The sequence below is a fragment of the Penicillium robsamsonii genome (genome assembly GCF_028829455.1).
Source record: "Penicillium robsamsonii strain IBT 29466 chromosome Unknown utg000002l_segment0_segment0, whole genome shotgun sequence".
NCBI lineage: Eukaryota > Fungi > Ascomycota > Eurotiomycetes > Eurotiales > Aspergillaceae > Penicillium > Penicillium robsamsonii.
Window position 1 is genome coordinate 1487642 of NW_026643220.1, and position 21462 is coordinate 1509103.

General features: G+C 48.7%; 8 protein-coding genes across 8 annotated transcripts; 4 read left to right on the forward strand and 4 right to left on the reverse strand.

Moving 5' to 3' along the window:
• Window positions 1-478: 478 nt before the first annotated feature.
• Window positions 479-2995, forward strand: N7447_003826 (uncharacterized protein; the record flags this gene model as incomplete). Its single annotated transcript, XM_057228101.1, has 2 exons — window positions 479-684; window positions 739-2995. The coding sequence occupies 2 exons, from the start codon at window positions 479-481 to the stop codon at window positions 2993-2995; spliced, it is 2463 nt and encodes an 820-aa protein (XP_057087442.1).
• An 832-nt stretch (window positions 2996-3827) lies between these two features.
• Window positions 3828-5440, reverse strand: N7447_003827 (uncharacterized protein; the record flags this gene model as incomplete). Its single annotated transcript, XM_057228102.1, has 3 exons — window positions 3828-3870; window positions 3921-4305; window positions 4372-5440. The coding sequence occupies 3 exons, from the start codon at window positions 5438-5440 to the stop codon at window positions 3828-3830; spliced, it is 1497 nt and encodes a 498-aa protein (XP_057087443.1).
• A 2562-nt stretch (window positions 5441-8002) lies between these two features.
• N7447_003828 (glutamyl-tRNA(Gln) amidotransferase subunit PET112) lies at window positions 8003-9927 on the forward strand (the record flags this gene model as incomplete). Its single annotated transcript, XM_057228103.1, has 4 exons — window positions 8003-8300; window positions 8355-8431; window positions 8487-8628; window positions 8678-9927. The coding sequence occupies 4 exons, from the start codon at window positions 8003-8005 to the stop codon at window positions 9925-9927; spliced, it is 1767 nt and encodes a 588-aa protein (XP_057087444.1).
• A 556-nt stretch (window positions 9928-10483) lies between these two features.
• N7447_003829 (arginase) lies at window positions 10484-11578 on the forward strand (the record flags this gene model as incomplete). Its single annotated transcript, XM_057228104.1, has 3 exons — window positions 10484-10570; window positions 10632-11215; window positions 11275-11578. The coding sequence occupies 3 exons, from the start codon at window positions 10484-10486 to the stop codon at window positions 11576-11578; spliced, it is 975 nt and encodes a 324-aa protein (XP_057087445.1).
• Window positions 11579-12118: 540 nt separating this feature from the next.
• N7447_003830 (uncharacterized protein) lies at window positions 12119-12841 on the forward strand (the record flags this gene model as incomplete). The annotated part of the gene is made up of 3 exons (XM_057228105.1): window positions 12119-12279; window positions 12408-12682; window positions 12738-12841. The coding sequence occupies 3 exons, from the start codon at window positions 12119-12121 to the stop codon at window positions 12839-12841; spliced, it is 540 nt and encodes a 179-aa protein (XP_057087446.1).
• Window positions 12842-13196: 355 nt separating this feature from the next.
• On the reverse strand, window positions 13197-15750 carry fcpA (protein-serine/threonine phosphatase; the record flags this gene model as incomplete). The annotated part of the gene is made up of 3 exons (XM_057228106.1): window positions 13197-15303; window positions 15363-15449; window positions 15503-15750. 3 exons carry the CDS (start codon window positions 15748-15750, stop codon window positions 13197-13199), a joined length of 2442 nt encoding a protein of 813 aa, XP_057087447.1.
• Window positions 15751-16845: 1095 nt separating this feature from the next.
• Window positions 16846-18204, reverse strand: N7447_003832 (uncharacterized protein; the record flags this gene model as incomplete). Its single annotated transcript, XM_057228107.1, has 4 exons — window positions 16846-17134; window positions 17188-17842; window positions 17901-18051; window positions 18103-18204. 4 exons carry the CDS (start codon window positions 18202-18204, stop codon window positions 16846-16848), a joined length of 1197 nt encoding a protein of 398 aa, XP_057087448.1.
• A 1623-nt stretch (window positions 18205-19827) lies between these two features.
• Window positions 19828-21380, reverse strand: rpt3 (proteasome regulatory particle base subunit RPT3; the record flags this gene model as incomplete). Its single annotated transcript, XM_057228108.1, has 6 exons — window positions 19828-19846; window positions 19903-20566; window positions 20620-20906; window positions 20963-21061; window positions 21127-21168; window positions 21223-21380. The coding sequence occupies 6 exons, from the start codon at window positions 21378-21380 to the stop codon at window positions 19828-19830; spliced, it is 1269 nt and encodes a 422-aa protein (XP_057087449.1).
• Between the last annotated feature and the right edge of the window lie 82 nt (window positions 21381-21462).

Sequence of the window (21462 nt, forward strand, 5' to 3'; positions counted from 1 at the left end):
TGAGAGGTAGTCAAGTCAAGCCAGAAAAATAGAACAATCGCGCGGCAGAAAACGGGTCACGTGATGGATCGTCAGAAGGCGCGCCATTCCGAAAAGCGCAACTCAGTGAACGTTCTCTCCAGACAAGAAAAAAAGAGACCACTTGACCTATTTGTTCGAGGGTTGCCTAGTGCATTGATCATTGTCTTAATTCCTTGGTCTCTATTGACAATATTATACACTTCATATTCACCTCTTTTACTGTGGTGACGTGAAGGTTTATCTTCCCCCTCGCTCTTCGCGATCCCCAAAGGATTCCCTTTCACGCCCTACCATCGAGGTCACTTGGACTCTTGCTTTCCAGACCAAGTATCAACCTCGACGATCGCATCCTCTCAATCTTTACTCTCAATCTTCTGATTTGTGGACTCCCCATCCATTTGCATTGGAGGGGACAGCGTCAAAGCATCAACCTTGACCTCGGCGCGACTTCGCAACCATGAGCGCCGACGAAGCTGGAGACACAACCCCAGTGTCCGCCACTAATGGCGAATCCCATCCCGACCCTGCTACTAATGCAACCTCTGGGAAACGGAAGCGCTCCACTCAGGACGACAAACCGAGCACTGATTCAAGTGCCACCGCCTCGCGCGATCGGGCAAATCTCCATGAAACTCTTCGCAGCCTGATTGAGCTTCTACTGAAGTAAGCTTTGAGGAAAGTATATTCTTCTTAGTTTTATGCTAACAATAGCCGCAGGCATGACACTGAACTCCAACTCCTCTCTTGTCCTTTCCCAAATACAACCACAAAACCTCGAACGAAACGCGCAAAGGTTTCCGGCGATCCAGAAACCTCCAACGTCCAAACACGCGTCAATTCGGGCAAATATAACACATTGCAGGAGTTTCTTTCCGACATTGAAAGAGCATCAGCTGCTGTAATTGAACGCAATCAAACACAATCCAATGGCGCGAAAGAAGATGGGGCACCTTTGAATGAGGTAGTCAACCGGATCGCAGCATTCAAAAAACATATGAACAGCTTGATCGGCCAATCTTTCGTCAATCAACCTGAGGTCAAAACAGAGACGATGGAAGATGATACCGACGAATCAACAGAGCTTCACGCGATCAATGTCTGCCAGCGAGAGGATAAGCCCGCCCTAACGCTCTTCGGAAATCCATCAAATCCCAAGCAGCTATTCTCAAGTCTTCAAAAGTCTGTCAAGGTACCACTGCAGTCCGAGTCAGGACCTGAGAAGTTTGTTGAAGTGCAAGAGGAGCTACGCGAGGTCGCCCTGCCTAATGGCATCACAGCCACCAAAGTCATCCCTTACAACCTTGATGCTGCGTCTCAAGCATCGAAGCGAACATTTGGGGAAGTGTTCGCTCCACGCGAAACATTACCAAAGCTGGAACCTCCGCGCAAGCGATCTCACCGGGCTAATTCAACCACATGGACTGATCGCTTTGACGCCACTTTCGATGTTAGGACATTTTTGGGAGAGCGTAGCAACTATTGCCTAGCGCCCCTCCCTTCGACCCAATGGCTTCAATATGGTGGAGTCACATCATCACCTGCCTACTGGGACCGTGTAGAAAAGCATGCAGATTCGGATAATGTTCATCGGCATGGCGATCCTGCCCTTTCGACTGGTCCCGATTCATCTGCTTTCCAAGGTGTCTTCTCGTCATTTGCTCCTTCTTACGACAGCTCTGGTGCGATTGTACAACTCGATTCGAAGGATATGGTTTGGTGGGGACAACGGGGTGCGGACCGCGTGAACACCTTGCTCTCGGTCCCATTGGAAGGAGAGGTCAAACAAAATGCCACTGGCACAGCCCAGCCTGGCAATATTGGCGAACTTGATGAGAGCATTTTGGATGAAATGGTTGAATCATTCAACGCCCAAGACTTTGCTGGGGACATCACAGAAACCGATCCGAGCAGTGAAGTCGACCCAGAATCAAAAGAGATCAAGCAAATGCTTGAGGAAGTTTCCGACTTGCTCGACACTCTCAGTTCCTACCAGCGACTTCGATGTCTCAAACTTCCCACCGATCTCCAACCGCCTGGTCAACAAGTTACTGAGTCGAATGAAACCGTTGGCCTTGATTTGGGCGACGTGAATACCCCCTCTGAAGCCGAGACCCTTGTGTATGAAACTCTCAAGTCAAGTCTTGCTACAATCATCAACAACTTGCCACCTTATGCTGTCGCTAAATTGGACGGTCACCGGCTCGCTGAGTTGAACATCAGCCAAAAGGTTCTAATTGAAATTCCTGACTACAGCGGCACCATGGAAAAGGATGACTTCACTTTGTCACAAGAAAGGGCCGCAGCATTGCTCGCAGCAGCCAATGCCGCAAATCGAACTTCAACTCCCACTACCTCACGACCTAGTAATTACCAAGGCTCTCACAATGCCTACAACCAACGTGCCTTTTCTTCCAATGCTCGGGTTCAGCCTCAACCAGGGTTCCAGGTCACACCGCAGCACGCACGGCAACCCTCGGCGCCAACCACATACACGCATGCTTATGGCGCGGGTCGTCCACCGAGCACACCCAGTCAACGTCCAGCCAACACTCCTCAATACGCGCAAAGCAACCCGCAATACAGCCAGGCTCCCCCATACCAGCGCCCTGCTTCCAATGGATATGCTCAAGTGTCTCCACAGCCTTTCACACCACAGCCCAGGCAGCCAGGCACATTCAACGCCACGCCACAGGGACGTACGCCCTATGCCACTGCAACCTCGAACCAGCGAGCTCAGTTCCCAAGCCAAACTCCTTCACAAGCTGGCTACTCAAACTCCGCCGCTAGTGCGACATACTCTCGTAGTGCGGCCGAACAAGCTGCGCTGATGGACAGAAACAAGGCACAACTGGCAGCTCGACAGACAGGCCACAGTCCTTCAACGCCTCAACCTCAAGGACTAGATGCCCGTGCATCCCAAGAAGGCAGCATGACACCAGGAAGCAAACCAACTGGCACGCCCCTTTCGACATAGTGCCTGATATTTTCGCGAATGTGAGCATGTGGAGTTGTGTTCAAATGCAAACATGCGTTTTGTTTCTGAAGAGAGACAAACCTCCAACGTTGCATTCCTCTACAGTCAGCTTTCTGCTTCATTGACGTTTGCATTTTTCTTTCTATTTCGTTTCGAATTATGAGCTCTAGGTGTGATCCGTGTCTCCGAATTTTTTTTTCTACCCAACTGTGTTGTTAATGAACCTCTTGATCCCTGGCTTTGTATGATTCTTCTTTATTTGGTGTTGTATTATGGACTAAGCGATTGGCGTGGATGGTTTTTTTTTCCAAGACAGGTCGGCCTAGGTGTAAGGCTACCATTGCGATACAGCTAAGTCTTGCTTAGAGAATTACTTGTTTTTCGCTTCCGGTGCAATTTAATCAATATGCTGCATACCAGTGCACCTGCTTTCCAATGTAGAGATTCGACCTTACAAATATTAAGAAGGGCTTGCAAAAGGTTCCTAAAGTCATATCTCATAAATAGTACATTGCTCAATACGAATCCCTAAAAAAAACACCTATCCTGCTATAGTATTTGCCAGTCCGCTGTATCTCCTGCCCAATGCTCATAGTCCATTATATGCCAGGCGCAAGATACTCGTCTATCTGTCCTATCCAATTATTGAAGCAATCGCCCAGAAAATGAACGCCGTCTCTTTCTTGTTGCCCAGTACTGAGTACCCTTCCAACCTTTCCTTCAAAAAGACAAAAACATAGATGGCTCATCGCCAATGAAACAAAAGAACAAAGAAAATTCGTAAGTCATAAGGTTGATGCAGGATGCAAGGTGAGGAAATAGAAGATCGAGGCTATGGAATGAACATAGCAGCCATAGTCATGAAACCGAAGTATCTATAAAAGTCAGTCTCAAATACAGCCACACAGAATTGAAACAATCATACATCGTAGCACAGCGCCATCCATCCCTCGAATCGACCAGCGTATCAATACCTGCTGAATAGTTCGCGGCAATGGCGGCCGCGGCGCCGCCAACGACTGTCACAACGACAAGACGACCGGAGAACTCCGCAATAAGGCTGAACGCCAACAATGGCAGCAGGAGCGCACCGGATGCGATGATAATGGCGACGTAGACGGGTGCTGCGGCGGCAGAAGCTGCTAGTCGCGGAGTGAGGGAGACTAGGTCCGCGTCGTGGATTAGGAACCGTGTCTCGACTCCAGCGACGGGTTTGTTCTCTCTCATCCAGTTGCGATAGCCCGTGATGTCCTGTTCAGAGGCGCGCGGGAGCGTCTGTAGGACTTTGCTGTAAGCGCTGAGGGCGTTGTCTGCATGCTGGTCAGCGGGTCTGCTTTGTGGATAGTAATGTGGGAAGAGGAAGGAATGGAGCTTACTGTATTGTTCAGTCTTTTGGATCAGAGCACCCATGAGATCCATGCGACGGTAATGCAAAGATGAGTATGCCTGGGCCTGGGCATCTCGGCGTCGTGAAGACGGTAGGGGCTTTGTGCCTTCCTGCTCAGCTGCGCTGACTCGGTGCATTTCGTCATACTCGTCTAGCGCGTGGAGATCTTCTTCCATTTGGGAGATCTCGTCTTGGAGGTGGAGTAGAACGCGGTGGTTGATGGTCTCGAAGCGTCGGTATAGCGGCGGGAAACCTCCGCTCTCTTCTGAGGCGGACTTGGTTAGGCGTGTAGCTAGGAGACCATATCCAGATGTCTCTTGCGATGCACCGGAGTCTCGTCTCTTTGTCGGCGTGGTGCGGTGAAGACTATCTTCTGGACTTCTTGGGGGGGATGGTGGGAGCGGTGGTCTGTGGACAGCACCGTTGTCTCTTGAAGAGCCATGATAGGTCGGTGGTCGGGACAATTCTAGTTGACCTTTTTCTGAAGAGATGCTTGCAGTCGAGATCGGACTCGGCTTTCTAGTGGGTTGCCTCTTCCGGGTAACCAACTGATTGTCTGTAGAAGGTGCGGGGGTTGGTGCGGGCTTTCGTGGTTCTTGTGGACTTTTGGATACCACTGAAGGGGATTGGGCAACTTTCTTCGGGGGTGTATTTCCTCCTGAAACCAAAACTCCATGCGGCACGGTATTTGCTCGTGGCTTGGGAGATTGGATCTTGGTGGTTTGTATAGGGCGTGGAGGCTCCGGCTCCTCGTCGGATTCAGACTCCGACTCCGACTCCGACGACGAAGATGACGATGAAGAGTCTGAAGACGATTCATCATTCTCTTCCAAGAACTCAAACACATTAGGCACCTTCTTCGCTGGCGCTGCGGGTTTCGGTGGGTTCTCTGGAACGACAGGCGGATTTAGGGCTGATCCATTGGGCTGTGGAGGTGAACTGGTCTGGGCAGTTTTAGGGCTCGCGACAGAACTAGCCTGTATATTCGTAGTGTTGGAGACCAACGAGTATGTCCTCTTTCTTCCGTCCTTCTTTGGCTTTCTAGTTTGCAACGGCATGATCGGAGAAGTTCGGAATCAACACCCGGTTCATACCTCAAATAAAATATCCAAGGGCATACCCGCAGAAAAGAAAACGTGAAACATGAAATTAACAGTGCAGTGGAACTAGGAGTATAGGGACCATAGCCCAGGGGGGTTGGAATTCCAGGTCTCAGATCGACTGTCAAAGGTGGAATCCAGGGACAAAAGCGAAAAATAGTATATCTCCAACTTCCCCGCGAATTCCTTCAGACATTCCCCATGATAAAAGGGAATATGAAACCCCCAAGCTGTCAGACGTTGTTATAGAGAAATGTCAGCCCCCAATCCAAAGTTGGAAATAGGTCGTCAGCTGGTGAAAACGAGCCCAACGTATGATGCCTGTCGAAATGGAGACTTGTAATTCGTCACAGGCAGTCCGGGACAATCTGAAGCAAATTAGAAGCGCCGGCTTTATTTAGATTGACCAATGAGGATGGTGTAAGGAGGTTCCTTGTATCCCTGTAGGGCGTCTCTCTTATTCAAAAAGGAATAGAAAAAGGAATTGCCGAGAGCATTTTGAATATTTGGCCCAAGTCGGACAAATCAGACCTCGTCATATATACGCATGTGTGTCTGAACGAAGTTAGAAATATGTACTCCGTACATGCAGTTATGCGCTGGTCGATCTTCCTTGCATCTGGCGGTCTAGCGAAGCGGGGGAATGTGATGCAGCATTGTGAGCACTCTTAACACTTATCTACCATATTTCATGCATAAAGCATGGTCAAGAATGTATTGTAGTTGAGTGTATGGAGGGGATACTGTACTGTTGAGAAAGGTGAGAAAGGTGAGAAAGGTGAGATAGGTGCGATGATAAACAATCCATTACTCTGTACTCTCTACTCTCTACTCTGTACTCTCTACTCTCTACTCTGTACTCTCTACTCTCTACTCTGTACTCTGTACTCTGTACTCTGTACTCTGTACTCTGCACTCTGCACTCCATATAGAAAGTTTATAATTTAATTAGCATTGAGTTTAGAATAACAGTTTTCTATTATTCTATGTATGTTATACATATACAACATCGTATGCATACTGCTACGCGCTACATCTTGCAGCTATATCGGGTTTGGGGGTTTTCCTCCGCCGCTTTTATAAGGTCCCAAGTATTTTACATATTTCCTATCTTCTCACTAGTTTGAGAGTCAAGAAAATAAAGATTACTATGTTATGTACCTTATATATGTACAAAAGATCTTTATGATTTGCTGTCCCCCACTGGGCTTGGCACAGATTATACCGCGTTTAGGCTCTCCGAGTAAAAACATGGCCAGAAAGGTTGGTGTATTTCCGTTGCTAGGCAAAAGATTTCTTGCGCACGCCTTCGCCTCCACTCGTTGCGAGATCAAAGTGAATGTATCGAAGATATGTGGAAGCCCGAATTCCCTTTTCAAGATCATCAACACTTTTACTTCTTACAGCCCCGGAACGCCATACATTAGTGTGTCTCTAGGAGGTCCGATTGAGATGGCTCACAATACCTTACGGTTACGATGAAGATCACCTACGGTTTGACCAACGATGAGATAATCCTTACAGATATAAAGCCAATCATTATACAGAACGGCCCTTTTTGCATTTGCGCTTGACTACACCGTCGCTACCACAATTACGATCTATAGTCTCTAGACGATGATAACTCCGGAGTGGGAGTCGTATAATTATTAATAGAATCTACTTAGTATAGTCGTAGAGGGCGGAATTAAGGTGAACGTTACTAATAACGAGGCTTTCTTACCTCCAAAGGGTGAATGGATCTATAGCGATTGGTGATCGATTCTAGTAGGATAGTAGGGTTAACTAGTGGATTTGGGGTGATTGGGAAGAATACGCTCAGTAAAAGTGCCAGCCTAACTTGGTAGCAAGTCGCTGATCCCTCTGATAAGGGAAAACTGAAATGATTCCCAGGTCTAGAGTCGAGTTCGCTATCGGTAACATATAGATTATTCAATTCACAAGAGCGAACTATTTCACGCCTGAGTAATAGCTTGTCAATTTCGTCTAGGCCTAACAGAAAGTTCAAGTAGATATATAGCTAAGGATATGCCGAGTTAACGATTTGTCCGAACTCCAGAAACCTCCATTAGCCTCTTAGTCTAATTACTATAATGATACATCTCTGCCACAATCTGGTGATAAGAGTGAATAGTAGATACAGATGTATGAGTCTGATTTGAACACTAGACTATCTACATCTATCAACAACGTCCGATGCTTATTATTTGAAGCTTTGGGAAATTATATAATATGTAGGCTACTCAGCTCATTATATTGTGCTTTCTGGGGGGTAGGATGAGAACATCGGGAAACGGTTTTAACGATTAATGAATTAAATGATTAATGCACAAAATAAAATGTATTCTCTAAAGTCATACATAAGATCCATAATTTCCAGATATTGTGTTTGATGAAAATGGGGTTTGTGTAGTCCATAGTAGACTGAAGTCCAATGATCTGCAGATCGCCAAGTCCCCCGAGCTCCCGCAAATTCACGTCTTTCAAGATTCAACACTCTCACCCGAGTCCAATCTCTCTATGCTTCGATCATGGACTAGTAGCGGTACGGTCCGCTCTCTTTGCGCTCGACGCTTGACTCGGACACCCCTTTCATTCCCTAAAGCCCCATTCTCCTCCGCGCCAAACCGCTATCTCCAACCGCCGGCCTCTGCAGATCGCGTCCCCCTCCGCAAACAACTCAAGCAGGAAGCTAAAGCGCTGCGGTCACACAAAAGACAACGCAAAGAAACAGCGGAGGCTTCGAGGGAAGAATGGGAGCTGACAGTGGGTGTGGAGATCCACGCGCAATTGGATACAGAGACCAAACTATTTTCCCGTTAGTACGCCTTTACCTCGGAGACTACGAATCATCTTCTCATAAATTGAATAGGAGCAGCAACGTCGACAAGTGATACCCCCAATTCCAACGTCGCCTTGTTCGATCTGGCGTTTCCGGGTAGCCAACCAGTTAGTGTTATAGTGTACAATACTGTGCAATAGGGCCAGGACTGATCTGAGACAGGCATTCCAAATCGCAACACTTCTACCAGCTATCCGCGCTGCTATTGCACTCAATTGTGAGATACAGCCAGTCAGTCGGTTCGATCGGAAACATTACTTCTACCAGGATCAACCGGCCGGGTATCAAATCACACAATACTATGGTAAGTTATTGACCCTCTTCAAAACGTGAAATATACTTACCTGCTTTAGAACCTTTCGCACGAAATGGCTACGTTGACCTATTCGATTACGATGGAATCGCCCCGGAAGACGGTGAACGGGTCCGTATTGACATCAAACAACTCCAATTGGAGCAGGACACAGCCAAATCCCAGGAATACCCGCCCTCGACACAACTCCTTGACTTCAACCGCGTGTCCCATCCTCTTATCGAAATTATCACCATGCCCCAAATCCACACTCCGGCAACGGCCGCGGCATGCGTTCGGAAACTACAAGCCATTGTACAATCGTGTGGTGCTGTGACTACGGGAATGGAGATGGGCGGTCTTCGTGCAGACGTCAACGTCTCAGTCCGTCGCCGAAGTGAAGAACCCGGACAATATCAGTACGACGGGATCAGCGGGCTGGGTCAGCGTACCGAAATTAAGAACCTCAGCAGCTTCAAGGCGGTAGAGGACGCCATCATTGCTGAGAAGAACCGTCAGATCGAGGTGCTTGAGAGTGGCGGTGTCATCGAAGGAGAGACGCGTGGATGGACAATCGGCAGCACTGAAACTCGTAGACTTCGCGGCAAAGAGGGCGCGGTCGACTACCGCTACATGCCTGACCCTGATATTCCACCGCTGATCATTGGAGAGGACCTGCTCTCTAGTCTCAGAGAGTCTATTCCGACAGCCCCAGATGCACTTCTTACACTGCTCGTCGGATCCGAGTTTAATTTACCAATCGAAGATGCCAAACCACTCATCGAGCTGGACAACGGAGCCCGCCTCGATTACTATCACGATGTGGTGGATATCCTCCGCACTCTGCAAGTAGACCAAGACGACAAAACGCGCGCCAGTCTTGCACGGGTGGCAAGCAACTGGGTCTTGCACGAGCTGGGCGGTCTCTTGGCCAAGGCAGACCGGGCATGGGACCCGGAGATCGTCCCAGCCCGGTCTTTGGCCCATCTCATCGACCACCTGCAACGGAAACTTATCACCGGTCCCACAGCTAAACGGGTGCTGGCCACCATCTTTGACGGGGACCATCGACCAGTGCCGCAATTGCTAGAAGAGGACAATCTTCTACTGCGGCCGCTGTCGCGGGAGGAATATCTAACGCTGGCGGAATCGGTCATTGCCCTGAACCCGCAGATGGTCGAGCAGATCCGCAGCAAGAATCAGCTGGGTAAACTGGGCTGGTTTGTGGGACAAATGATGCGGACTGGTGAAAAGGGCCGTGTGGAGGCGCCTAAAGCAGAGGAGGTTCTCCGGGAGTTAATTCTGGGATAGCTTGTATAGTATCGCATAAAATGTATTCTATGGCATCAATGATACCCTCTTTTGATGATGGCCAAGGCCGGTCTTTTCAATTATAATTTCCAGACCTCTCCCGGACCTCCAATACCACATGCTAAGGCCCGGAAATGAATTGTAGAAATTGCCGGTCTGTCCTCTACTGTAACAGGTCAAAGCTAAATCTTTGTGGGACACCGAATGGCCCTAAAGGGGGGAGCTCTCCTCAACCTGTACTTAACGGAAGTGATGGAGATCCGGCGGAGTCACTTTGATCGCTAAAAGCAGTTTTTAGCGACTTCGCGGGCATTGCGCAAGGAATGAAAGCACCGCCCCGGTTGAACTCGGGGACAATGTGAAAGATAGTTTGAGACATATGAGATATTTAAAGGGACGAGTTATCCTCTTATTTCTCTCTTTTCAAAGAAAATTCATCGACATCATCTTGATTCTTATCTTTATCTTATCTTGATCTTCGATAGCTCGATACCTGAATAGCTCTCTTTCTCTCTTCCTTTCAATCTCAAAAAGGCATAGAACAGTTCCCTACACAATGACGCAGCCTTCAACTATCACCTCAAGGTTCCTCTCACACCCTAACCAACTCGGCGTTGTTGCCGTTGGTTTCAATGGCGGCCAGGTAAGACATCCCTGTGGAGCCCGAGCTATAGATCACGAATCCCACTAACCACCACCAACAGTGCAAGAAGGGCGTCGAAGCAGCCCCAATGGCCCTCATCGAATCCGGACTCCTGACCCAACTCAAGGAGGATCTCGATTACGACGTCCACCACGACAACACAGTTCACTACTACGAGAAGGACATCCCCACCGAAGACCCCGACCACCGAGGCATGAAGAAGCCACGAGCGGTCAGCGCCGTGACCGAAAAGCTCAGCTCACAAATTTACGACTATGCCAAGGACGGAAAGTTCGTCCTCACTCTCGGCGGCGACCACTCCATCGCTATTGGTACCGTCTCCGGTACAGCAAAGGCAACCCGCGAGCGACTGGGCCGCGAAATGGCCGTGATCTGGGTCGACGCCCACGCTGATATCAATGTCCCCGAAACAAGTGGCAGTGGAAACATCCACGGTATGCCCATGGCGTTCCTGACCCGGCTGGCCCGGGAGGAGAGGAAAGATATCTTTGGCTGGATGCAGGATGAGCATATCGTGAGCACGCAGAAGCTTGTCTATATCGGGCTGCGCGATGTCGATCGTGGGGAGAAGAAGATATTGCGTGAGAATGGTATCAAGGCATTCAGCATGCACGATATCGACCGGTATGTTCTGTTTTCGCTTCTCCTGGGTGTGTTAGTGACCTTGCTAATTTCTCTGCCAGCCATGGTATCGGTCGCGTTGTCGAAATGGCTCTCGCTCACATCGGTAACGACACTCCCATTCATTTGTCCTTTGATGTCGATGCGCTGGATCCTCAGTGGGCCCCTAGTACCGGTACACCAGTTCGTGGTGGGCTGACACTGCGTGAGGGTGATTTCATCTGTGAAGCTGTGCATGAGACGGGAAATCTGATTGCGATGGACTTGGTCGAGGTGAACCCTAGTCTGGAGTCCATGGGTGCATCGGAGACCATTCGAGCAGGGTGTTCGTTGGTGCGCAGTGCATTGGGTGACACTCTTCTATAAAGTCTCGATAAAGGAGTTAAGGGATAAAAGAGAGTAATTAAAGAGACTTCGGTTTCAGTACGAAGTAGATCAAATTAATGCGAACAGTCAGATTGAACACTAAATCCCCTGCCACCCCAATTTCCTAAATCCTCCCCTCCCCCCTCCCCGGCCTTTTGTTTTTTTAATTTTTTTCCCTTCTTTCTTTACACTATACATGTTGGCATTTTCATTCATTTAGTCGCAGATTTCATGTGCAATTGTAAATCTCCACGTCGCACCGACTCCAATCTCCCAGGCGCTCAAGGGCGCCCAATGCGCTGTCCCAATCACTGCACCATACCAGAAACCCATAGGATTCTACCAATCCCTTCAAACCCGACGCACGATCTGGCCATATCCTTCGATCCCAAACCTGCAAACAAAACATAGGGCCTCGAACTTTGCGTCGGGTATTCAACCTTGGAACACCCGTATAAAGCACTATAAAGCACACCTACTCTGCAGTCGCAAACACAATCCAACACCCTCCAAATCCTCCATCCAAATCCAAACAAGCCAATGGCGGTCCGCAAGCGCCATGAAGTGCGCCGTCGCTACCACTGGCCCGAACTCCAACTCAACATCTGGATCATGGTCGTGCTCTCGTGCTCAGCGACATGTCTGGGAATCTTCGGGTGGTTCATGGCCGTGCAAACGCAAATGCATCTCGGGACACCATGGTAAGTGACTATAATTATATCTATATACTATGTGGGTTAGGGGGGGCATTCCCCTAACTCACCCCCACATTCTTCCCTCGTCAGATTTGTATACAATATAGGGATGTGATATACTGACAGATGACCAGGCTCTTCCCTTACATGGTTGTCAGCAGCGCTCTGGGCGTATGTTTCATATTCCTCATTCTGGTCCTTGCGTCGCGACACTTCCTCTTGCCGGGGATTATCATCATCGGCAGCTTTATTCTCCTCGTGTTGTGGCTGACGGGTCTAATTGAGACTTCGCTGCAGCTGTATGGGGTTGTCGGGAATGTGAACGATAATTGCAAGATCTTTGTGGAGGATAATAAGTCTTGGGGGAATAATATTAATACTTTGGCTTGGTTGACGCAAAGTACTATTTGTGAGTTTTTTTACGCCCTTTTTATATGGTATTGGGGACTAACTGGTTTTTATAGGCAATTGCTGGAAAACTGCCTTTGCGCTTGAGCTTGTGAATACTATTTTCTATCTTTGGATGATGATTATGTCGTGGCAGGTTAATCGGGATGTTTATGATTGATTGTTTGTGATACCACTTTTTTTTTGCATCTATGGCGTTGAAAGCGATATAGCATTGGTTTTTTTTTTCTACTTATGAGATTTGGGTTCTGTTGTATTTATACTTATCTGTTATTTCATCCTAGGCATAGATCTTAGGAATCATAAGTTCATGGATAGTATATCGAATTGAATTGTACAGATAGCGATTCTCACAGATACACACAAATTCCTGAGAACTACAAAACACCAAGACGCAAGGCCCTAGAAGTGACAAAGAATCAAATGGACCAAATAAACGCCGTCGCTGTGCCAAGAGCATATTGCAACCGCACACAAAGAGAATCTGAAACGAGAGAACAACTCAATTGAGTGCTTTATCCGTTCTCAGCCGCAGGATCTGCCTCTGCTTGGGAGTCATAACCTCCACCCTCGAATGCAGCAAGCATCTCCCGTTCCAACTCGTCGTCATCATCATCTGGATCAGGATAGTCGGCCTTTGGGCCGCTGGTTCCTGTTGTTTCGGTGTCAGACACTCCTTCCACAACTGGTGTTTCGGGAAGGCCGAGGGAAACCTGGTCACTGCCAGAGGCAGGAGCCGATGTGATTTCTCGCAGCTTGGTGTTGCGCTCGTAGGAGCGTTTGATTCGTTGGGAGAGTCGAGAGCCCTGTTTGTCAAGGTCATCTCCATCGTCATCTCCAGACTCTTCGTCAGTGCCACTTTCAGTCTCATCATTGCGTTTACGCTTCTTGCCTCCTGTGGATGGCTCGTCTAATAAGGACTCGGTGTCGCTTTCACTTTCGTCATCACTCCCCAGGAAGTCCTTCAGTTCATCGTGCACGGCGGCTTGCTCGTCGGCATCATACCCGATTGGCGATGTCTCGTCCAGACCGGATGACTTGAAAATGTCTTCGGCGTCATCTTCTTGTGTCCATTGGGACCCTGTCATATCCTCGTCTGTAGATGAGAGCATGGAGTTCTCAAGTTCGAGTTCACTTGGGGTTAGGGGGTCGCCTCGGTCGTCTGGATGAAGCGGGAGGAGATATGGTTCTTCGTCCACATGTCTCCACTGAACCAACGCATCGACAAGCCATTGTGTCGTCACGATCTTGATATTGGGATAGCGAGTGGCTTCTCTCACCTTGGCGGTGCGATTGCGGCCAGCCACGAGATGAGTTGTGCGGGCATTTACCCGTGACGAGATCGTCACACCAAAGCTCTTCGCCCACAGAGAGATATCCGCATTTTGGAAGTCTATGCCCAGAGGAAGAACACCTGAAAATACCAAAACTACTCCTCCAAGGATACGTCGTTTGATCTGCGGCATGATATCCTTGACATCGGGGACCAATTTGAGATCCACGTCTTTGTCTCTCGAGTGAACCTTCTCACCCCGTAGAGCTGCCACCCGACCCCCAAGAGCGAGAGTCCGCCTCTTGTCATACTCGTCATAGAATTGAAGGTGTATTTGTTCGAGCCGGTTCTGCAGCTGGTAGAGCTCTTGATCGTGATCTTCGAGTAGGTGATGGCGGTGTTTCGCGGGTTCCTGGGTTTCTTTGACACTAGACGATGCATCACTGGTTCCAGCGGTATCTTCTGCCTCCAATTCCTTTTGTTTCTGCAACAAAGGTCGATCCTCCACTTGATGCAATATTGTCTCTTCTTGTGCATCAGCCTGTTCCTGGAGGAGTCTTGGGCTGTCTCCGCCCATGGTCACTAGCTGTTCTAATGCTGAGACCTCGGTCCCCTCTTGCATTTTACCATTGACATGATGTTCTTTGGTCTTCTCTGGTGCCTTTGCTTCGATCTGAGGCTTATTCGCTCCAATGTCTTCTTTCTTTGGGAGGAAACTTGAATTGATGTCACCAATTCCGACGAAGAAGTCATAAGGCGAGACCTTAATAAGATTGGGACTCCACCGCCAGATATCACCGCGATCGTCAATGATTACAACCATCTTTGTGTCCACTGGGAACAACCGTTGCAGGTCCTTGACCGTCAAACTTCCGCTCTCGTCACGACTAAGAATTCGGTCTCCGAACAGCTTGCGGGTGGGGTCAATGATATCAACAATATGTTGGGCATAAGCACGAGTACCCATGGTGTAGATATGCAACTCATAAATCTCAGCCACGTTTTGCAAGAATTCCTCCAGTCCTGGCCGCAGCTTGATGTAGTACCAACATCCACGCATCCCAGGACCATCGTCAATTAATTGAAATTGCCGCACATCCTTCACAGCTTCGTGGTTTGGATTTTGCTTGTCTTCTCTCCATTCCCCCACTGTCGGATCAACAGTGGCATGGATGATAGTTTGATCAAGATCCACCACCAGGGTCAAACGCCTTGATGCAAGTAGCCGGCGCTTCGCATCTTCTTCGACTCGGGTTGCTTCCCGTTCGCTGACCGTAAGTGTGACGTTGTCATGGGCCATGGAGATTGGAGCGCGCATGGAATCTGTAATTTCGGTGTTGTACGTAGATCTGTTCACGCGACAGACGGTTAGAAAAAGCTCATTTCCTGCTGAGAGATCTATACATACTCAGTCATGTCCTTCCCGCACTCGGCGCAAAGTCCTCCAAACTGGATCTCGTGCGCGCAAGGCTCATCGATTTCGACAACATTAACCCTAGCAACAAATTAGACAATATTCAACAGTAAAACGAGGGTCGATATTCTTACGGTTCATCAATAACGTCTCCTTTTTGGATTTGCCATTTAACAACCTCTCCATCAACAGTCGATTCAAATCTAGTCGGGTACCTACGCTTCACCTCGGCGACGTTCCCCAGTCCATCACCCTCGGTAACGGTAGTCTCGTAGGCATACCAAAACAAAGCCTCATCCTTCTCAACCGTGTCGCCCGGCTGCTTAAGCAACGACGTCACGGTGATCGGGTAATGTAGGCTGGTGGGTAGACGGAGAAGCATCGTTGCTCTTCGTTCGCCCCCAGGCGATGGGATGCACTAATGCTCAGTTCCTGTCCGCACGTTCTCCTCAAATATGTTCTGTGCCCTCGGTTCGTTGACGGCGCGCGTCAAGGACGTGTGGGTCGAATGGAGTGATCGCGTGCGATTCCGGCTACGAAGCCATCACCGACACGCAACGCGTGTAGAACTGGATGATATCAGGTTTTTGTAGTAGTATCCCAGAGTATAACTCAGTGATCCAAGCTAGATCGGTGGAATAAGTAGGTGTGAATGGTGGTTTAGGCAGCGCAATGAGAAATCGCCACTACAAGGCGCGAATGGGAAAAAGAAATCCGTGCGCTAGCACGACCTGGCGCGGAGATACGAGGCGAGTCACACACCAGGCGGTGGATATTTGTTTGAGTCTGAGAAGTCGGAGAAGATTGAAAGAGGAATGCGGGCTGCGATCAAAGAAAAGAGAAGCTCATTGAAGTTGTGCGGGGACTCACTCGATCTGGGTTGAGAGCTACTTCCGCTTATGTCATACCGGTACTTAAAAACCGGTATATTCTCTTACTTATTGAGGTTAGATCTACTTTTGTTCAAGTATCTTATTTTGCTGAATGGTCTGATACAATGGCTTGATCAAATACCCTGATGTGTTTTATTTCTATTCTCTCACATGATTTGACTGTATTAGAAACTTGACTGTGGATTGATGTTTTAGGTACCTGCACCTTAACCAGCATAAGCTCCAGCCAATTGCCACTCAAGTTCCTACATCTGGGAATTTGCCGAATCTAGCTTGACATACTATAGCCACTACTTCAGTATGAAAGATTGATTCAATAACAAGGTCAAATGTAATAAGTAGATCCTGACCAATAAAAATATCAATTCGCAGTACCATTGAACGACATGCCTCATGGGGCTGTGCCAGCAAGGAAAACAAAAAAACAAAAACCCTAATCAACATGCTACTAGCAATGGGCGAATGAAGTGCGCTATGAAACCATACGTAAAACCCAGAAGTCGCATGTATATACGAAGTAATCTCTTGGCGTCACCTGGTTCTTTGATATTCACAGCTCACCGGGCCATCGAGCATTAGGGAATTTATTTGGCCTTGGCCAGACCGACGGCATTGTTACCGACATCATAAACACTGTACCAGCGGCGCAGGAAGGCATCACCCAAGATAGCCAGGGGACCCACGGGCTCGGGGAAGTCCATTCCCATGAAGCTGCTGATGCATGAGCCCTGGACCTCCAGGACGTAGTCGTAGGGGCCAATAGTGAACTTGTGGCCGCCAAGGGTGAAGGTAAGGTCGGGCAGCGAGTCGCGCTTGTCGCACTCGACACTGTACTGACCAGTGAAGCCCTTGGTGGCACCGATCTCCTTGTTCCTGTGGAATGAGTCAGCGAGTAGGTTACCAAAACAAGCGAAAAATCAACTTACAGAAGCTCAGCCATGGTGGAGGGCAGGGCAATAAGGGAGGTACCAGTGTCCAGAATGACACCGGTGTTCTCAAGTTCAGCAACGTTGTTGCCGAGGGCAATAGAGTTGAGCTCAACCTCCCAGTACGCCTTGCGACGGAGAGGGATCTTGATCAGCTCACCAGTGTAGTGGCTCTCGTCGATACCACCGAAAGTAGCCTCGGAGTTGTCACCCTCCTTGTTGGCATCGCCGAGGTAGAAAGCAAAGACGGGCTCATCGACGAGCTTCTGGTTGATCATGTGATAGAATGGAGGAACCATCTTGTTCACGGAAATGGTATCATAGCCGAGGCCGAGAATACCATCAAAGCGACCGAAGGCAAAAGCCAGACCAGGTTCGTTGGTAGCTTCCGCGAAGTCCTGGCCCTCGATCTTCAAGTCACCAATCTGGAGTGTGTCCTTAGACACGAAGCCGCTCAGGCTGCCAGATCCATAGCGAATCTCGAACTCGGTGCCGTTCTTCTCATAGGTGCTCGAAGAAGACGAGTCATACTTGGTGTGAAGGAAGCAGGCGATAGAGCTGCACTGCGAAGAGGGGACCCACAGGTTGGAGCTACCAGTGTCAAGGACAACCTTGAAGGTCTGGGGTGGGGTACCGATTGAGATCTCGGAGAAGTCTGGAAAGGTCAGTCATCATCCCTCATAACATTAAATTTTTCTAGGGTGTTCTCGTACACTGAGCGTTCAGAAAGTTATCAACCAGGACGTCATGGCCACTGGCAGGATTGAAGCCAGTGTCGTGGAACAGGTCCTGGTGCTTCTCAGGACGAATTCCCATGTACTTCTGGCCCAGGTTGTGCACATGAGCATCGATGTTGTGTGTGTTCTATTAATCGATCAGCTCTGGGGTATTCTTATGGAACATCGATGATCATACCAGTTGCTCGGCCAGAGGGACCTTGTTGAGCTTAAGCTTGTGAACCTCAGCGGCAGCACTGCCCAACAGCGCCGAAGCTGTTAGGAGAGTGAGTGACTTCATCATTTAAGATGAAAAAAAGAAAATTGTAGATGTTTGGTGCAAATAAGAGAATGACTTGGATGTAAGAGAGGAGAGAGGAGATAAGGGCAGATGGGGAGGAGTGGAGGCTGGAGAGACGATGACGGAACCGGGAGGGTCACACTAACCCCCTTTGAGCGATGGGCCTCATGACATGGATTCTCAGGCACCAGCCCCGGGGGGAATTCCACTACCCATACAAGGAATATTGCGTGTTTCTCAGGCCATTTACTCACTAGATCACTATGGCTTCTCCATACTATACTCCGTGCAAGATCGGACGGGAGCAGGGGAAGCGCTTTGGCCTGGTGCCTGGGCGTGGTTAGCGCCATTGACGGAATGGTCGGACTGGTTGGAAAACACCCCTCCCGTGTACCTGGCAGCTCCAGGATTATTCATGTGGCAAAAGGCTACGCTCACGTTATTCTTCTACAAAAAAGTACCCTGCTGTAGTACGCCATAGAGTCTTATATGTTTATGGAGTATCATTGTACACTTCAAAGCATGTGTGTCTGTAGTCCATCGAGCCCGGCGACCGAAACTGTTCAGAAATTACTCCACTTGATTGATATCTTCCAAGGGAGCGCGTGCCCTTCACAATACTCAAAGATGCCTTACTGCGAAATTCACTAGATGAGTAAGTACCACGCTGCACACATTGTAGTCTAGAATGATCCTTGATGTGCTTGGCTTAACCCAAAGGGGTGTTGGATGTTAGAGACTCTCGATTGCCGCGCTCATCTAGGCATATTGAGGTAATAGGAAGAATGACAAAAGAGGAATATAATAATCTTCTCATGGAGTACTTCGTGTACTTCTTGGGGTCGATAGTGCCACCATCGGTGACCGACATGCATACCTATATCGGCGTACAATCCTCGATGCACGTACGCAGGGGTCGGAGAACATGATGATGATGATGAGCTCTGTTACTCTGGCGTGCACTCGTGTCTCGGCACTCGCTATTTTTATCGACCTCCACGTGCGAGTATCGGCTACAATCTATAACCAGCAACGGCGAAACGGGCTCAACTTATAGATACTTAGTGGCTTTTTCTCACTATGGTCTGCAATGATAGCAAATGGACCGACTGGTGCTACTTATGCGAGTTAAGCCTCCAATTTAATTGATTCTGGGCGGCCTTTTTTATTACGTGATATATATAAGTGAAAAGTTATAAATGATTTATCTCATTCATCCTAGTAATAGTAGGAGACTTTATGATCTACTGTGCTCTTTATAAATTCTTGTGACTGCAGGTAGATATATATCGTGATGTCTAGGTCACTCGCATCAAAGACCGACACTATATAGTATCATTGAAACCACATCGATGATTCCATAGAAGAATAGCAGGAAAACATATATGAATGGATTTGTAAGAATGCCGATTCGACACATGTATTCGAGCAAGTGGTCTATGGGCAGGGTGCTGCCAGCCAACCTACAATCTACATCTACAATCAAAAAGATCGAATGGAAAATATATGATCAAATCATCCGAACATTGTGACACATGGCGCCTGCATATTATTGATAATACAACTAGTGAGGGAGACCAAGCTTTTGCCACTCATACCCACTTTCCCGAGAGACTCAAACATTTACCGGTAGAAGTCAGGACTGCAAGAATCCAGTTAGTGATATAGAAAACCTTAAAAAGTAAATAAGAAACGTACCGGTCATCATCCTGTCCAGTCTTGACCTGGACGGCATAAGCATCTTCAAGGTCGGATTGGATAATATTGTAACGGTTCTTGCGGACGGCCCGCAGACCGGCCTCTTGCATGATAGCAGCAATGACAGCACCAGACAACGGGTCGTTGCGCACGATCAGGGCGTCGAGGTCGACCTCGGGGGAAAGTGACATCCGTGCTGCAATGGTTGTGAAGATCAATCGGCGCTCACGACGATCACGAAGGTTCGGGAACTCGATCTTTCGGTCCAGACGACCAGGACGCAGCAAAGCCGGGTCCAGGGTGTCGGCTCGGTTGGTGGCCATGATGACCTTGACGTTGCTGGTTTGTTCGAAACCGTCCATCTGGTTCAGCAACTCCAGCAGAATACGCTGAACTTCACGATCGGCACCAGTCTGGGCATCGAAACGCTTCGTGGCAATGGCATCGATTTCGTCAATGAAGATAATGGCCGGGGAGTTCTCACGAGCCATGCGGAACACGTCACGGACCATACGAGGTCCCTCTCCTAGATACTTCTGTACAAACTCTGATCCGTTGACACGAATGAAGCTGGCGGTTGTGCTGTTGGCCACGGCTTTCACCAGCATGGTCTTTCCGGTTCCGGGGGGGCCATAGAGCAAGACACCACGGGGAGGGTCAATACCTGCAAGTTGTCAGCGGTGCAATTAGCCGCAATGGAAATCCATAACTACCCACCGATTTGCTTGTAGAGTTCGAAATGTGTCAAAGGGAGTTCGACGGCCTCCCGAATCTCCTGTTTCTGCATATCCAAACCACCGACATCTGCGTACGTCACATCGGGCTTCTCGTTCTCACCCAGCATCGCAATAGAGGAGTCAGCCTCGGGAGGAAGGATATCGACAAGGGCATTGGAGTGGCGGTGAAGGGCGACCGAGGATGAGGGCTTCAGCTTCTCGCGGTCGAGAGTGGAGAGGATACGGACGACGTAATTAGAACCGGTCGAGCTTTGCACAATGCCGGTGCTAGAGATACGAGTTAGCAGAAAGATCATATAGAGTTCAGATAAGGAACTGCATACTTTTGATCGATTGCCTCCATAAACTGTCCGATGACCAATGGCACACTCTGTATGCGCTTGATCTCTTCTTGTGCCCGAACCAGCTCCCGCTTCAAGCTCCTGTATTGAACGACGATAGTTAGGCACTGATGCAAATCGTCATTGATAGGATCTAATGTGCATACCTCTGCTCATCCTTGATGTATTCCTCCTGCAGTTGGATATACCTGTGTTCGACATCAGTACAGATTACTCTATCTAACAAACATGGTTAGACATACTCGAGATGTCTCTGTAGCCTTTTGAGGGTAGCATATTCATCGTTTCCATCAGCCCCTGTGCCATCGAGGGAATCCAAGTTGCCGAGGGCGTCAAGCGCACCTGGCTTGGTAAGAGGCGTGACGTTGTTCGCCGGGTTCTCCACAGCAACGTCTCCCATGGTGAATACTTTGGATAGCAAGCAAGATGAGAAAGGATATAATATGTATCAGCTGGAAATGGAAAGAAATGTGATGTGCTTT